This window comes from Esox lucius, chromosome 19 (assembly GCF_011004845.1).
Source record: "Esox lucius isolate fEsoLuc1 chromosome 19, fEsoLuc1.pri, whole genome shotgun sequence".
In the NCBI taxonomy this organism is placed as follows: Eukaryota; Metazoa; Chordata; class Actinopteri; order Esociformes; family Esocidae; genus Esox; species Esox lucius.
The window spans coordinates 45,336,855-45,355,132 of NC_047587.1; the positions used below are offsets into that span (position 1 = coordinate 45,336,855).

The 18,278-nt window shown below is 42.3% G+C and overlaps 1 protein-coding gene across 4 annotated transcripts in view; it reads left to right on the top strand.

The window, feature by feature from the left end:
• The window catches only part of osbpl5 (oxysterol binding protein-like 5), a 191,758-nt gene extending 174,405 nt beyond the window's left edge, over nt 1–17,353 (top strand). For all 4 annotated transcript variants that reach the window (XM_013131244.4, XM_013131246.4, XM_013131247.4 and 1 more), the window contains 5 exons: nt 7,792–7,971; nt 8,598–8,733; nt 9,296–9,410; nt 9,513–9,615; nt 16,115–17,353. In XM_013131244.4, coding sequence (XP_012986698.2) covers nt 7,792–7,971; nt 8,598–8,733; nt 9,296–9,410; nt 9,513–9,615; nt 16,115–16,250 — 670 coding nt within the window. In that variant the 3' untranslated portion in view covers nt 16,251–17,353. The remainder of the gene's footprint in view (nt 1–7,791; nt 7,972–8,597; nt 8,734–9,295; nt 9,411–9,512; nt 9,616–16,114) is intronic.
• Nucleotides 17,354–18,278: the final 925 nt, after the last annotated feature.

Here is an 18,278-nt window from a genome sequence, read left to right on the forward strand (position 1 = left end):
GTCCCGTCCCACCGGGAGGAGACCCCGGGGAAGACCTAGGACACGCTGGAGGGACTATGTCTCCCGGCTGGCCTGGGAACGCCTCGGTGTCCCCCCGGAAGAGCTGGAGGAAGTGTCTGGGGAGAGGGAAGTCTGGGCATCCCTGCTTAGACTGCTGCCCCCGCGACCCGGCCCCGGATAAGCGGAAGAAGATGGTATGGTATGGTATGGTCCCTCATCTGGACCTCTCATTAGTTTAGACTTTATTGGTCTCACATTCATAGTCTCCTCGCATTCATAGTCTCCTCCTCTTCTGTTTCGACCCTAACACTGGAGAGATCCTCCTCATACCACGTGTGAGATTGCTTTGCCTCTTGTTTCAACTTAGCATGTAGGTCGAGTGGGGGAGGAGCAGAACTAACATCTGTTACAACCATCGTCTTCATTTTCATCTCAGACAATTCGTTTTTTATTTTATTCAGTTCCTTTTAATTTTCCTGCTTCAATTCTGCCAAAGCTCTTACATTCTCCTTTTCCTTCTTAATCGAGCGATCATACGCATCGGTCACATTCTTTTTCTCTCTTTTCTGCATCTCCGCCAAAACAGTCAGTGACCAACAAGTCTTATTCCTCATCCTTCGCACTTTACTCCACACCTTCTGTACATCTGTCAACTTCCACAAACCATCTTTGTCTACATCTATTCCAAAAAAAAATATTATGTCTTGCTGGCACTTTTCCAATTTCATTGATTCTGTTACGATACCAGCTAAGAATATAACCATATCACTTAATGAGAAATATGGGGCTGCAGTCCCCTTTTTCTCCACTGTTTTATCAGTGGAGGATGTCATCTTTTTGTTTTTACTTGTACAAGTTGCTGTATAATCACGTAAAATATAATATCACACTCTAATCTTCAAAAGAACTGTCCGCACCCGCAGACCGATTCCACATGATTAAAATCACGGCCTAGTCGGGTCGTCATAGGGCTTGTTCGACTACCTGTGCTCTTGTATTACTCAATTTGTTGTTAAATTATAAGGATTTCAGACTCACCAACTTTCAGTACAGCCAGCTTCGTCTCAGGATCTCCAGCAGAAAACTGTAGTTTTTGGTAGAATCAAAATCTCCAACCATATGGCTCAAAGCACCAAAGTGTTAGAAATCAGCGGTTACGTATAGTAGTCAAATAATGTATAACCCATATCAAATCTAGGGAGATGTTTCGCTCAAGTTTATTGGGAAATTGCAGCACAGGTGTCATTCGGGGAACGTTCCATTATCTTCTCACTGTAAAGATAGTTGCCAGCTAGCCTATAGATTAAGGGTGTTTCTACCTAGCACATATCATGTTTCTAGAAGTCAACCCCCATGCCAGATGGTCACTGTAAACATTCCTGTGGTTATCAGAGCACAACCTACAGAGAGATAATCTAAACAGAGAGGTTTCTGTTATTCTCATTATCTAGGCACATTCACTTCCAATGAAACGTACATTCATATTGTAATTATTAATGCTTAGATTCCACACCCTTCACCTGGCACATTGTCTTTTTGTTGTTCTTCTCTGTTGATGTTTTGACCCAAAGGCCTCTCTGGCTTGGTCTTGATGTTGTAAATACTTTTAACAGAAACTCAGTCCCATCATCTTTGGTAGTGAGCCACTCTGCCTCGGATCTGTTGCTGTTCTGTCTTATTGTTGATGTGTTCCAGACATAACAAGGTCAGGCCTTCTGCCATCTCCCCCAAAGAAACGTTCATGAATCAGATTCTGGAACCCAGAAAGTGCCGAAGGGAATAGTTGCAGGAGGTTTCACTTGACATCATTGTTCCCAAATCGTCTCCTTGCATTGAGTTAGAGGTCAATGACACCATCCTTATAGGAGAAAAGAGAAGACAAAACAGTACACAGTTCACCTATTCTCCTGGGCTACTGCCATACTAAAATAATAAATGTCAGACAAATAAATGTCATCACAAATAGGTCACAACAAATTTTTAAACAACTATCAATTAAGATTTAAAACAACAATTTGAATTATCAGTGCTCTAATAAGAACTTTCCTTTGTGTCCAAGTTATGTTTCCACCCATGTGAATGTTCTTTGGTCAATAGGTTCCAAATCACAAAATCAGTAAAAACTGTGCTATAGGGGTATCATTTTAAAAAACACTATTTCACAAAAGTTGTAAAATGGACAAAAAACTAAAATTAGCTGGAAGTACAATAGCAATGACCAAATAACCAATTTGTTCAGGCCAGAAAAATGCTAAGACCCAAACATAACATGGATATAAAAAGTGTATTAAAAATTTAAATACAACTATTCTCTCCTCTGTGATTCCCCCTTGTCCAGTCAAGTGGCATGGATGTAGGAGCCTCTTTGTTCTAAGTGCCTCTCTCCATTCCTCCAACCTCTCCTTGACTGTGGTGTAGCAGGAACCATCAGTGTCCAATATTCTTATTCTGAACCCAAGGACTGGGCTGGGCTTGGTTTGGCCTTGTAATGATCTGGGCCCCTTGTAATGAGGTACCCCTTCATTGTACAAGGTGTATCAGGGTTGCAGGATTCAGGACTCCTACCTTGTGAGAAACAAAGATGGAATCTTGCACAACACAAAGTTAAAACCTTGAGTGGAGAGTTTAACATTAACTTAATTAATTTAAAGTTGTGTGTTAATCAACAATTTTAAATCCCAATCTTATGTCTATCTCTTCTTAATGTCATAAATTGGCAATTACCATTTTACCAATATTCCATAAACATCGCACTCACTTTCTCTCCTTTTAGAATGAACCTCAAATCACTGATCTTGTAGACATATAGAAGAAATAACACAAATAAGCAAGCGTGGAGTTAGTTTGCAACATAGATACATAACACATGACCTACAAATACAGAAACAATACATTTAACACTGGCCAGTTGTTTCTAATTTGACATGTCTTTGTCATGTTTCATAATTTAGATTAGCTCAATTTTCCTATAATTTCGTTCTCCACTTGGAATGGGAAAACAATTGCCATTTTAATAGTGCAACATAGAACCTGATTTTGCTCTATTTTAATTCTTCCCAGAATCTCAATTGGTGTGTCTGTCATCTTTTGCACCTCTCTCCTAGTGTGTCTATGTGTTCTGGATTGGAATGCTTAGCACTTCTCCCTACTTTCTGGGACGGCAGACAAAAGCAGTCTTATCTGCTTGACACCTCACTATCCTGTAACCAGACTCAGTCAAACTTGACCAACAGACCACCTATACAATATTTTCAAACAATAGGATGAAACCACTTAGATGAAAACAGTGTTTACACAAATAATTTCTCATGGCACAAAATCTTTGTCCATCTGGCTATTATCTTCTTCCCATCTACCCACACGTCTCTTTTCTAGCACTTTCTAGCATTCTAGCAAATATCACCATTCAAAAACCTGAAATGGAATGAAGTTATTTTCCCTGGATTCTGTCTGTCCCATGAGAGACCCTTCTAAATCTGAAAGATTAGACCATATTCTGCACTGTAGTCTTATATTTTATTATTTCCCCACATCTATGTAACAAAACACTTTGTTCTTTCCTTCCTCGCTTGTGTTTAGAAAGTGGTAATTGTAATTTCACCGTTTACCCTATATGACCTTCTAATATAATGATAAAACCTTAATTTCTCTGTTTCTGGTAGCCCTACAGGCTCTGTTTCCCTTCTCATTTACTCTTATCTATACATGCTATGTACAAACCCGATTCCAAAAAAGTTGGGACACTGTACAATTGTGAATAAAAACAGAATGAAATGATGTGGAAGTTTCAAATTTCCATATTTTATTCAGAATACAACATAGATGACATATCAAATGTATAAACTGAGAAAATGTATCACTTTAGGGAAAAATAAGTTGATTTTAAATTTCATGGCATAAACACATCTCAAAAAAGTTGGGACAAGGCCATGTTTACCACTTTGTGGCATCCCCTCTTCTTTTTATAACAGACTGCAAACGTCAGGGGACTGAGGAGACAAGTTGTTCAAGTTTATGAATAGGAATGTTGTCCCATTCTTGTCTAATACAGGCTTCTAGTTGCTCAACTGTCTTAGGTCTTCTTTGTCGCACCTTTCTCTTTATGATGCGCCAAATGTTTTCTATGGGTGAAAGATCTGGACTGCAGCCTGGCCATTTCAGTACCCGGATCCTTCTTCTATGCAGCCATGGCATTGTAATTGATGCAGTATGTGGTCTGGCATTTTCATGTTGGAAAATGCAAGGTCTTCCCTGAAAGAGACGACGTCTGGATGGGAGCATATGTTGTTCTAGAACTTGGATATAACTGTCAGCATTGATGGTGCCTTTCCAGATGTGTAGGCTGCCCATGCCACACGCCCTCATGCAACCCCATACCATCAGAGATGCAGGCTTCTGAACTGAGCGCTGATAAAAACTTGGGTTGTCCTTGTCCTCTTTAGTCCGGATGACATGGCGTCCCAGTTTTCCAAAATGAATTTCAAATTTTGATTAGTCTGACCACAGAACACTTTTCCACTTTGCCACAGTCCATTTTAAATGATCCTTGGCCCAGAGAAAACGCCTGCACTTCTGGATCCTGTTTAGATATGGCTTCTTTTTTGACCTATTGAGTTTTAGCCGGCAACGGCGAATGGCACGGTGGATTGTGTTCACCGACAATGTTTTCTGGAAGTATTCCTGAGCCCATGTTGTGATTTCATTACAGTATCATTCCTGTATGTGATGCAGTGCCGTCTGAGGGCCCGAAGATCACAGGCATCCAGTATGGTTCTCCAGCCTTGACCCTTGATTGTTCCAGATTCTCTGAATCTTTGGATGATATTATGCACTGTAGATGATGATAACTTCAAACTCTTAGCAATTTTTCTCTGAGAAACTCTTTTCTGATATTGCTCCACTATTTTTCACCACAGCATTGGGGGAATTGTTGATCCTCTGCCCATCTTGACTTGTGAGAGACACTGCCACTCTGAGAGGCTCTTTTTATACCCAATCATGTTGCCGATTGACATAACAAGTTGTAAATTGGTCCTCCAGCTGTTCCCTATCTGTACATTTAACTTTTCCGACCTCTTATTGCTACCTGTCCCAACTTTTGTGGAATGTGTAGCTCTCATGAAATCCAAAATGAGCCAATACTTGGCATGATATTACAAAATGTCTCACTTTCAACATTTGATATGTTATCTATATTCTATTGTGAATTAAATATAAGTTTATGAGATTTGTAAATTATTCCATTCCTTTTTTTACTCACAATTTGTACAGTGTCCCAACTTTTTTGGAATTGGGTTTGTACATCACTTCCAAAGAGTCTCCTTGCACACACACATTCGTACTAACAGTCTACCGGTTCCTGCCTCCTTCCAGATCCACTATACGGGTCTTTTTACACTCTTTAACCCTTATAGAGCCAACCTCATCCCATCGCCCTTTACGGGAAGAAGTTATCTTATAAGGTGTCACAAACTCCTGTAGGTCCAGCCCTCTTTGATACACCAAGGGATACCATAGAGATCAACACACGTAACCCCATCCATGGGTCACACACACGTCTGACGCTTCACAGCCCTTTTATCACACACACACACATCTGGGCGCCTCACAGCCCTTTCACACACACTCTTTTGGGCACCTCACAGCCCTTTTTTACTCACTCACACTCTTAGGTGCCTCACAGCCTAATTCACACACTTGGGCAATTTTTCCAACAACAACTGTCCACACTCACTCTGCATTCATCGGCAGACCAACTTCTCTTTTCTTTATTTGACGTCTACGCATACACTCACATAGTCTGTTGACCCTGTCTCTTCCTGGTCTGCAGGTAGTCTTCACTCCCTTGGTTTGCAGGTAGCCGTCATCAATACAGAACTGTCCAACACACCCAAACCACATCCAGACCCGCAGCAGCCCTCTATCATGCTGGGTTGGAATCCACAGTGCCCCACAATCTCTGTCACTTGTGGCCTTGCCAAGGCGGATTGGGGGACTTCCTACCAGAAGAACGACCAAAACTAAGGCGGTATTCGACAGGCCTCCTTAGTTGCAACTCTCTGACTTATTTACACATTTATTTGCAGGGTGTTAGTAAACATACACATTACTTTGAATTCAAAAACTCCATTCTTTCATAAGACATAGTTTTTTAATGTGGAGAGACCTATTTAGTGTCCAAGACCATCTCGGTAGGACTTAGGTCAATTATGTTGTGGAAAATTTTTCCCCTTTTTCCCACCAACACTCAGGAGTTGTGAATTCAATAGTAGACTTTATTAAGGTAATAAAGCCTTGCTGATCTGCAGAGTAACGAACCCATGTTGGTCTGCAGAACAACTGACCTCCAAACTTCGGAAACACACTTTTATACAGTATGGTTATATAATGATATTAGCTCCTCCCATTATGCTAATTTCTGGATGGATCCTGCTTCAATCTTCCACCAACCCTCTGGGATCCGTCCCCCAAACCACTGTTGGTGGGGTGATGGTGACGTGATTTCTCTCATTCTCCCAAGATTTTGCGAAGAGAGTCAAGGACAAACCACAGGTCCTTCTGTCCTCAATATGAGATAACAACCACTCATTGCACTGACCAAGAGAACAGTAGTTGAGCCAGAGCAAGAGAACAGTTCATCACTCTGTCAAAAATTTCATGTGGAAAAATCAAACACAATTAGACTGTTTGGGAAAATATTATGAGCCCTGGTTAAATGTTTCATCAATTAACACCCAATTAATATACAAGTGATCACATGAGACGTTCTGTCTACTCTTCATCAGGATAATGTGAAATAAAATTTTATGAAAATATCCCTACAAAATAAAAGGTTTGTATTCAACAAAATACCTTATTATCTCAATGAAATTGAAATTAATGTATACATTACACGAAAATGAAATTATTATTTTGGTCAGTAAAAAAATATGCTTGGCTAGTGGATTTACTATCTACCAGTCGCCTTGGCAGGTGAGCCAAAAAGTTTATTTCGGACACTGTATGCCATTATTGGGACCGATTGGGACACGCTAACTTGTTATAGAATTGCGTCTTAACATTAGATAATTTTGTCATGCATTAACATTGTGCCAAGTTTTAATATTTAGCTAGACACCACTAAGCATTGTGTTAAACTGACTAACATTTCTTATGAAGTTTACTTCCACCACAAATAGCATCAATGAACGTATGGTTTTTGCCAATGGCTGTTTTAATAGCTTATGAGTCTGAAATAGGCATACTAGTATCTTACTACTTGGAAAAGTAATAAGAATTGAGCAAATGCTAGCAAGACTGAAGACGAACTTTACACTGACAAGCTATTTCATGGCACAACGTTTATTTATTTTTTTCATTCGTGAATGACATTGATACAATAACTATCAATATAGGTGAAAATAACTGACTTTTTCGAAGAAGTGAAAACACGAGAATCGTGGAAACACCAGAACCCGTCCACAACATGTTTATATGGGACAAAACTGTTTTTTTTTTACTGAAAAAATCCTACCTCATGCATCTTTGAGTACTTGGTATCGGTACTCTGTATCGGCAAGTACCCAAATGTAAGTACTCGTACTTGTACTCAGTCTTAAGAAATGTGGTATCGGTTCATCTCTAATTAAATTCAAACTACCTAATTGTATCTAAACTGCCTTATCTGTCGTCTATCTCAATGAGACTAAACTGCCAAAAGAAAGATCATGAAACAACATTCTGCAAGGTTGTATTTTCCATTAATTCCATGCAGTAGATTTAAATTTTGCTGAGACTGAGTCTGTCTGTCAGGCTGTGGCAGGATGTGACCGGCGCCATATTGGACCGGGACCAGAACCGGGCCACCCAGGAGAAATTTGTTCTGGAAGAGGCGCAGAGGAATGAGGCCAAGGAGAGAGGAGACAAACCCTGGATCCCCAGACTTTTCAACCTGGACCCGGTCACCAACGAATGGACCTACACACACATAGAGTAGGAACACCAGCACCACACACAGAGAACTAATAGACCATGGAACTACATAGAAAACCTGCTTTTTGTGCGTTTTCAGATGGACACTACCATTTAAGCAGTTTCACCATTTTGAAGTAGTAATCAGGGTTATATGATTCCTTCCAGGTCTTCAGGAGGGATCAGACAATGAGCTATACTCATAAACTGATATTCTTAATCTGCAAGTGGCTGTGAGGAGCATACAGTGTTTTTAAACTAGCTGGAAACACATCCTGCCAGTGCACATTTGCAGTTTCTTAAAATGTCATAGAATTATTAAAAGCAAACAGTATATTTCAAAATTTAGATGACCTAAATGGTGATGTCTTAAAAATTAAGAGACCACTGCACCTTTTTCTTTCCTTTCCAAAAAAGTTGAAAAGGAAAGTTTTGAGTGAGGAACAGAAGGGTTTAAATTAAGAGACCACTGCAAATTTAATGCTTCTGTTCCTCACTCAAAACGTTCCTTTTCAACTTTTTTAGAAAAGCAGACAATTCTAAAATGTACATTTGTGCAAGAAACTTTTATAACACCTGACAGACATCGAACCCACACAGACCACAGAGTGAACGTTTCTTTAACCTGTCCCCATCGTCCTCCCCAGCACAAGGCCATGGGACCCTGAACACTGTCTGGTCCAGTTCGAGAAGCACGGTGTGATCCAGACCAAGGAGCGAACCCAGGGGAAACACAAAGGACTGCCGTACAGCCGCGCCGCGGCCTGGGCCAGCCAACAGAAGGTTAGACACACACACACTGGGCCAAACCAAAATCGTTCTACCTTTTTGACCAACTCGTAGGCTTTGGGTACTGTTCGCACTCCGCTCAGAAGGCTTTGACGTTAAGCCCCAGCTGAGTCGTACAAAATACTGTCAGAGCTGACTGTCTCTGACTTTGAGGAGACAGGGAGTGAGGTTCTGTTGTGGTTGCAGTTTGCTCTTATGCATTAAACAACCTGGCACTACAGAAACGAGTGATATGGCAGTTCCGGCTTATGTGTATTCTTTCAGGCATTGTTATGCTTTATTTGACCGGAAAATCTGAGGAAATAGTTTTACTTCAATGAGTAGTGGGACAGATTCAAACCCATGTTGTACCACTACATGTCCACCGAAGGCAGCTGACTAGATCTCAGGACCACTCTAGGGCACTAATTACAGAATTTCAAATCAATGCTTTAAGTCTTCTGTTGTCTGAGGAGCGTCTGCCATGTTGCCTGGTGTTCACTGTGTATATTGCAGTCAACAGACATTACAGCTATTTACTTTCTGTTTATGTTGGGTTTGTGTTTGTGTGTCACAGGCTCAGGTGAATGGGAAACACAGGAAGGGCAGCAGCCAGCCATCCAGCTGCAGCCAAAACACTGAGAGCAGCAGTACTACACCTGAGCCTACACACGAGTCCTCTGATAACGAAGGTACGACACACACACCAGATCAGAACCAGTCCTTTGGCAACCAGTGGTAACCAAACATACAGTGCCTATTCCACTTGTTAGTTTCTCTCATCACCTGTTTAGGGTACCTGGCCCAGTGTGCACGGTGCAACAAGGAAGTGAAGGACATTGCCCTCATTGAGGCGTCCATCACGTCCCTGCAGAAGACACAGCAAGACATCCAGAGGTCAGAGAGCAATGCGCTTGCGCACACAAACATAGAGGACATTTTTGAAATAACTATTGTTGAAGTATAACACTTCCCCGAGTTGGTTTGTTGGAAAGGAGAATAAAACACCGGGAGTCAGGGCAATTACCGTAGTTATACGTCCATTTATTACAGAAGCTTCTGGAGACACGTGTCGCCGCACAATGTCTAAGGATCAACATTCAAAACATCATTTTTATACTTCTACTACGCCCAAAAGATAGAGTCGTTAAATTCACAGAACAAGTATGCTATTGGTCCAGTTCCAATTCTATTCCTTATAAGGATAAACGCAAACATCTTCTTGTCTCCTCCTGGTATCTGTCTGGCCTGTCAGACTATGTGTGTGTGTGTCTCTAACCTGTGTCCTGTTTCTCACAAAACAGACATACTAAATCTTTCTCTCCCCGGCAACTGCTTAAACAGGGTTTCCTATTCTCCTACTTGCTCCTTCAGTTTCGGTTCATATTACAGACATTTAATATTTTGTTTCATTGGTTACAACAGCTTATAACAGTTCACTAACTTATATAATCAATACATCTACATTGGTTACAACAGCTTACAACAGTTCACTAACTCATACAATCACTACATCTACACTATCCAAATCCAGTTTCTTCAATTCCACAACCGACCCGAAGGCGCAGGGAAACGACCCTCTCGTTCACCGGGGTAAACTCCAACACATGGCGGCAGAGCTGGGGAGCTATAAGCAAACCCACACCAGCCCGCCGCCTCTCACCATGGGCAACTCCAGAGTGGTGAAGAGTCCATCCTCTCTCAAGGAGTGTGGTTCCAGAGCCCAAGCCGTGCGTAGAGGTGATTCCGACTACCTCCAGTCGGAACCTCTCAACCTCACGCACTATCTCAGGCTCCTTCCCCGCCAGCGAGGTGACGTTCCACGTCCCTAGAGCTAGTTTCCGTGTCCAGGGATCGGGTTGCCTAGGCCCCTGCCTTCGACTGCCGCCCGATCCTCTACGCACCGACCCCTTATGGTCCCTCCTGTGGGTGGTGAGCCCACGGGAAGGCGGCCCCACGTCGCTCCTTCGGGCTATGCCCGGCCGGGCCCCATGGGGAAAGGCCCGGCCACCAGGCGCTCGCGTGCGAGCCCCAACCCCGGGCCTGGCTCCAGGGTGGGGCCCCGGCTGCGCCATACCGGGCGACGTCACGGAACTCAAATAATTTTTCATCATTAAGGGGTGTTTTGAACCGCTCTTAGTCTGACCCGTCACCTAGGACCTGTTTGCCTTGGGAGACCCTACCAGGGGCATATAGCCCCAGACAACATAGCTCCTAGGGTCACTCGGGTACTCAAACCCCTCCACCACGTTAAGGTGGCAGTTCATGGAGGAGAATTTACTCTATATAAACTAATTGGTCAAAATTCTATTTTAAGAGTTTTACCAACGCAATATTTATCTGTTGACCTCTTACCCAACTTTTCTACACCGGGACGCTTTTTGGACATAATTAACAGAACTACTCACCCCTGAACACCCGAGGCTAAGTATCATTACAATGCCTTATCACTGTAATTGTTGTAGCAACAACACGGAGGAGAACTATCGTCTTCAATTAAAGATAGCAGAGTTCGAGGCTCTGCTTCTGACGCAAATGTCAGGCAAGGATTATGCTAGTGTAGAAATAGAAAAATCTGCGTCAGTGCCACCAGGTAGAAACAATAGTTTTGTTAGCCCCCCCGGCACAGCTCCTGCAGCCGGGGAATAACTTTCTCTTGGTCACTGGGAAGAAATGCCGTCGACCAGTTAAACCTGAATCGTTGCTAAATCCAACTGAGACTTTGAACAGGTTTTCCCCACTGGAGTCGGAGTCAAGGCCCGAGCCGTCTTCGGAGGGGAATGATCGGCAGGCATGTTCTACCGGTGGCCTTGAAAAACTAAAAACCTTAGTCATTGGCGATTCCATTACACGCAGTATTAGACTAAAGAATCAGCCGGCGATCGTACATTGTTTACCGGGGGGCAGAGCCACCGATGTAGCCGCAAATCTGGGGTTGGTGCTAGCGAAGTCTAAAACTGGCAAGTATAGAGAGTACATAGATATTGTTATTCACGTTGGCACCAACGATGTTAGGATGAAACAGTCAGAGGTTACGAAGCAGAACATAGCATCAGCGTGTAAACTAGCTAGAAAGATGTGTCGGCATTAAGTAATTGTCTCTGGCCCCCTCCCAGCTAGGGGTGGTGACAAGCTCTACAGCAGACTTGCGCAACTCAATCGCTGGCTGAAAACGGAGTTCTGCCCGTCGCAGGAGGTAGAGTTTGTAGATAACTGGCCTTCTTTTTGGGACTCTCCCAGAAATAGGGCCAGGCCTGATCTGCTGAGGAGCGACGGACTCCATCCTAGCTGGAGTGGTGCTCTTCTTTTATCTAGGAACATTGACAGGAGTCTCACTCCCATAAACCTAGCATAGTGGAGTCTGTCGATAGCATAGCCAGAGTAGTTAGTACAGCTTTACCTATTGCCACTGTGACTCGTTCCAGGCTGAGAAAAGTTAAACAAGGTAGTGCTAACAAAAACAACCTTATTAAGATAAAGCCTTCTTCCACCTCGGTTACAAATAAAAATTAAAATGATTATATCACCTCGCATCTCAAAATAGGACTCCTAAATGTTAGATCCCTTGCTCCAAAGGCAGTTGCAGTAAATTAATTAATCTCTGATCATAAACTAGATGTTATTGGTTTATGTGAAATATGGCTAAAGCCTAATGAATTAATTGCCTTAAATGAGGCCTCTCCTCCTAGTTATACTAGTGATCATATCCCTCGTGCATCCCGAAAAGGAGGGGGTGTTGCTAATATTCATGACAGTAAATATAAATTTACTCCCAAACATATCACTGAGTTTCATTCTTTTGAAGATTTACTCATGAAAGTTAACCAGGCCGATAAATCGTTTTACATCGCTACTATTTATAGGCCCCCCGGGCCATACACAATGTTCCTCAATGAGTTTCCAGAATTTTGTAGTCATGGCAGATAGTATTCAAATTTCTGGCGATTTCAATATTCAAATGGAAAAGTCCAATGATCCTATTCAAAAAGCCTTTGAAGCCATAATTGACTCAGTGGGTTTTATCCAACATGTTTCAAGTCCAACACACTGCCACAATCACACCTTAGATTTAGTCCTGTCACGAGAAATAGATATTGTAGATCTAATAATTTCCCCCCAAAATCCTGGATTATCGGATCACTGTCTTATTACATTTACTGTTAAAACAAGAAATCCATGTGCTCTGCAAACAATGAGTTTCAAAAGCCGTACTATAAATTCTCGGACTACAAATAATTTCCTTGATATTCTTACAAGTTCGCTCATTAACGACAGAGTAAATAAATCTGTAAACGATCAAATCAATGATCTAAACTCAACACTGTGAAATACATTAGACACAGTTGCACCACTAAAAACAAAAGAAATATGCAACAATAAACTTGTTCCCTGGTACACAGACAATACTAGAGCACTTAAGCAAGCCTCCATAAAATTGGAGCGAAAGTGGCGCTCCTCCAAGTTGGAAGTATTCAGACTAGCCTGTATAGACAGTACACTACAATACCGAAAATCACTCACGTCTGCTCGATCAGCTTCTTTCTCCAACCTGATTGAGGCGAACAAAAACAATCCAAAATTTCTCTTTGATACAGTTTCAAAGTTAACAAAAAAGCAAAGCTTAGCAAGTGAAGTGGGTCTTCACTTTAGTTGTAATGAATACATGAACTACTTTGATGAAAAGATCGTCACCATTAGAAAACAAATAACTGACTTAAATAGTTATGGTCCTCAAAATCTCAGTTGTCCAAAACATTTCCTGAACCTCCCTGACCAGGTGTCAATGAGGACACTTGAATTTTCTGATACCATTTCGCTCGACACATTTACAAAATTTGTAATGATTTCTAAACCCACAAACTCTCAGCTAGACCCGATTCCTACAAAATTACTTAAGGAGCTATTTCCTGTGCTAGGTCAGCCAATGCTGAACATAATAAATTGCTCCCTTTTCTCCGGATGCGTACCAAACTCACTAAAAATTGCGGCAATTAAGCCACTTCTAAAAAAATCTAATCTGGATCCCGACATATTAAACAATTATAGGCCAATATTGATCCTCCCGTTCCTCTCAAAAATCGTAGAAAATGTGTTTCCCAACAACTGAATGCCTTCCTAAAGACAAAAAACATTTATGAAATACTCCAGTCCGGTTTTAGATTCCATCATAGTACTGAGACTGCACTCGTGAAGGTAACAAATTACTTTCTAATGGCCTCAGACAAAGGTTCTGCATCCGTCCTGTTGCTTCTTGATCTTAGTGCTGCTTTTGACACTATTGATCACTCCCTTCTCTTAGAGAGACTGGAAACCCATATTGGGCTACGTGGACATGTTCTAGCCTGGTTTAAATCTTATTTATCTGAAAGATATCAGTTCGTTAGTGTGGATGGCATATCCTCTGACAAGTCAAAGGTATGCTTTGGAGTTCCTCAAGGCTCGGTTCTGGGCCCATTATTGTTCTCACTATATATGCTCCCTCTGGGCGATGTAATCCGAAATCACAATATATACTTTCACTGTAAGGCTGATGACACAGTTATATATTTCAATGAAGCATGGAGAAGCCCCTAAATTAGCTATTTTGGAAGCATGCGTTTCAGATATTAGGAAGTGGATGACAGAGAATTTCTTGCTCTTAAACTCAAATAAAACAGAAATGCTCCTTTTAGGACCCAAAAAACAAAGAGCGTTGTTAGCAGATCTAACTGTGAACCTTGACAGCTGCATGGTCGTATCCCTAAAAACTGTAAAAAACCTTGGCGTTACCCTTGACCCTGACCTCTTCTTTGAAGAACATATAAAATATGTCTCAAGAGTTGCTTATTTTCATCTTCGAAACATTGCAAAAATTAGAAACTTTCTATCAAAAACTGATGCAGAAAAATGTATCCATGCTTTTGTTACTTCTAGACAAGATTACTGCAATGCTCTTCTCTCTGGTTATCCAGACAAATTAATAAATAAACTTCAATTAGTGCTGCTAATTGAAGTTTACATTACTCCTGTCCTGGCGTCCTTACATTGGCTGCCTGTTAGGGTTAGGGCTGATTTTAAGGTTTTACTCTTAACCTATAAATCAATACATGGACTTGCTCCTACTTACCTTGCTGAAATGATCCAGCCATACATACCTACACGTAATCATAGATCGCATGATGCAGGCCTTTTAATTGTACCTAGAATTTCTAAACAAACAGCTAGCGGCAGGGCCTTTTCTCAGAGCTCCATTACTGTGGAATGATCTGCCAATTAAGGTTAGAAATTCAAACTCAGTGCAAACTTTCAAGTGTCTACTAAAAACTCATCTCTACAGCACGGTTTATAATTAGGTGTAGCCTGGCCCGGGGGCGTGAAGGTGACAAGTAGGCTTGATACTGTCCACCCTTGCTGTCTTGCCAGGTGGGCTCTCGTCGCCACTGGGATGCAATCCCTCCAATGCCTTTCGGGGGAAGAGTCACTGGCTTCTTGTTTACTCTCTGTTGCGCACTTGTGCAATTGGGCTGTACGCTGCTAGCAATACTCGACCCTCATTCAGGGTGGTTGCGGTTGGTGGGTGTCCCTTTGGTTGATGCCTGGCAATGTGGGTGGATTGATTTCCTGCCTGTTGGGCCCTGTCCGGGGCCTCCCCCGGGTAGGGCCACGGTGTCACCTGACTCCCCCGTCTCAGTTCCAAGGTGTTACGCTGCTATATTATTGTGCTGGGGGATATGAGGGATGTACTACTAACTTTTCTCAGTCTCCTCCAGTTTTAAATTTTAGGAGGAGATGAAGTCCTGGTCCACACCTGCGGATTACCTGGTTTGGGGGGCCCGTTGCTATCCCTGTCCTTGTCCACCTGGTCATACTTCTGACCTAGTCTAAAATCAAATAGACTCTGGATTTAGCCCAGAGAAATGTATTTATTATTCCAATTGGACTCTTAATATCTTAATATATTAATACCCGGCACAGCCAGAGGAGGACTGGTCACCCCTCTGAGCCTGGGTCCTCTCTAGGTTTCTTCTTAAAATTCGACCTCCTTAGGGAGTTTTTCCTAGCCACTGAAATTCAACACTACTGTTGTTTGCTCCTTGGGGTTTAAGGCCGGGTGTCTCTGTAAAGCACTTTGTGACAACTGCTGTTGTAAAAAGGGCTTTATAAATAAGTGCTATTGAATATATAGCATTCAGTAGAAACAAAATGAGTAATAAATCAACATTAAGTTTACTCGCTTTTAATTTAAATAAAAACTATATATTTTTACTAGTGTGTCTCTAACGGGAAACTGTTTCTCGTTCATCATACTCCTTCAAGTAACATTGAAGTATTTTTAGTGAATAGGTAGAAGTCTTCATACAAATGCAGAGCGAAGAAAGATACAAGACCTCTGAAACTATCGCCTCTCTTTCCACAGGAACCTGACTGCGCTGGATCGTCAGCTGGGCCGTCACCGGGAGACAGCGGACAATGCCAAGCTAACGGGACGCCACTGTCTCATCCTGTGCGTCCTCCTGCTCTCCCAACTCTTCCTAAACTACATCTTCACCTGACTGAACACCTGCGAAAGGTGAAGTCAGTCCCTCCACTCCCCAGCCAGGCACAGATCTAGGACCAGCTTAGCACTCCCCCGTTAAGACTTAAAGACAGAGACAAAGAAGACTCCAACACCCGCCACAGACCGCCATCTGGGGGGTTTGTCTTCGTTCTGTTCTATCGAGATAGGAGGATGAGGGGGTCGTGGGGAGGGGGCAGGGGGGCAAATGGGGCACAGTCGCCATAGCAATAAACACAACCACAACCACCAATCACCTGACAGCCAGAGAGGAACAGAGCACTTTCTCCAGAGCAGCCAGACCGCACTGCACCCATGCACTTTGGAGGGAATAATGAAGATAAAAAACATGGACTCACTGTGGGTTTGTTTTTGAATAAAAGAAAATAAGCTGTTTTAAAAGGATGGATGATGATGATAAGTTTGATGGTTGTTGAGCGAACAAGAGAGCATATTCGGACCTGTCTATTGTTAACTGATGTATTACACTACCCCCCTGTGTGTGCGTCTGTGTGTTTGTGCGTGTGTCTGTGTCTGTGCACGTGTCTGTGTGTGCGCAGTAAGCCCCTATGGGGAGCAGATTGACTACAACTTGGACTCTAACCCTCCCATTCCACTACAACCTTTGAGCCTGTGACGTTAGAGCCAAAAAGAAGAAAAAACATTGAGAACGCAAGATCGAAGGGGGGGGACTTCCAACCAGTGCAATTATGTATTTTTGCGTAGGTGTGTGTGTTCATCCAAGCATCTTTTAATAAGAAGAATTTTAACTAAAACAGTATTTATAAGCTGAAGGTTAAGAGTACTTGTTTACAGTGGTGTATAATTATGCCAACATGTATTAACAAATGGTAGCTAGATTAAGAGGTATGTTAGAAAGCCAAATTGGTGTGGGTGAAAAATAAGAGTGGGACTGAGCAAATTCTGTTGTTGCATAATCGGGTTGTCAATGGGTTCGTGTTAGTTAAGGACTACGGGCGCATTGTTTGGAAGTACTGCTTTAGTAGACACGTAATGTTTTTTGGGGGTATCTGTACACCCATATGTTATACATACACACACATACACTCACCAAAAGGATTATTAGGAACACCTGTTCAATTTCTCATTAAAGCAATTATCTAATCAACCAATCACATGGCAGTTGCTTCAATTCATTTAGGGGTGTGGTCCTGGTCAAGACAATCTCCTGAACTCCAAACTGAATGTCAGAATGGGAAAGAAAGGTGATTTAAGCAATTTTGAGCGTGGCATGGTTGTTGGTGCCAGACGGGCCGGTCTGAGTATTTCACAATCTGCTCAGTTACTGGGATTTTCACGCACAACCATTTCTAGGGTTTACAAAGAATGGTGTGAAAATGGAAAAACATCAATTTTCACACCAGTATGCAGCAGTCCTGTGGGCAAAAATGCCTTGTTGATGCTAGTGGTCAGAGGAGAATGGGCCAACTGATTCAAGCTGATAGAAGAGCAACTTTGACTGAAATAACCACTCGTTACAACCGAGGTATGCAGCAAAGCATTTGTGAAGCCACAACACACACAACCTTGAGGCGGAACCACTCATCTCCACTACAAATAGGAAAAAGAGGCTACAATTTGCACGAGCTCACCAAAATTGGACAGTTGAAGACTGGAAGAATGTTGCCTGGTCTGATGAGTCTCGATTTCTGTTGAGATATTCAGATTGTAGAGTCAGAATTTGGCATAAACAGAATGAGAAGATGGATCCATCATGCCTTGTTACCACTGTGCAGGCTGGTGGTGGTGGTGTAATGGTGTGGGGGATGTTTTCTTGGTACACTTTAGGCCCCTTAGTGCCAATTGGACATCGTTTAAATGCCACGGCCTACCTGAGCATTGTTTCTGACCATGTCCATCCCTTTATGACCACCATGTACCCATCCTCTGATGGCTACTTCCAGCAGGATAATGCACCATGTCACAAAGCTCGAATCATTTCAAATTGGTTTCTTGAACATGACAATGAGTTCACTGTACTGAAATGGCCCCCACAGTCACCAGA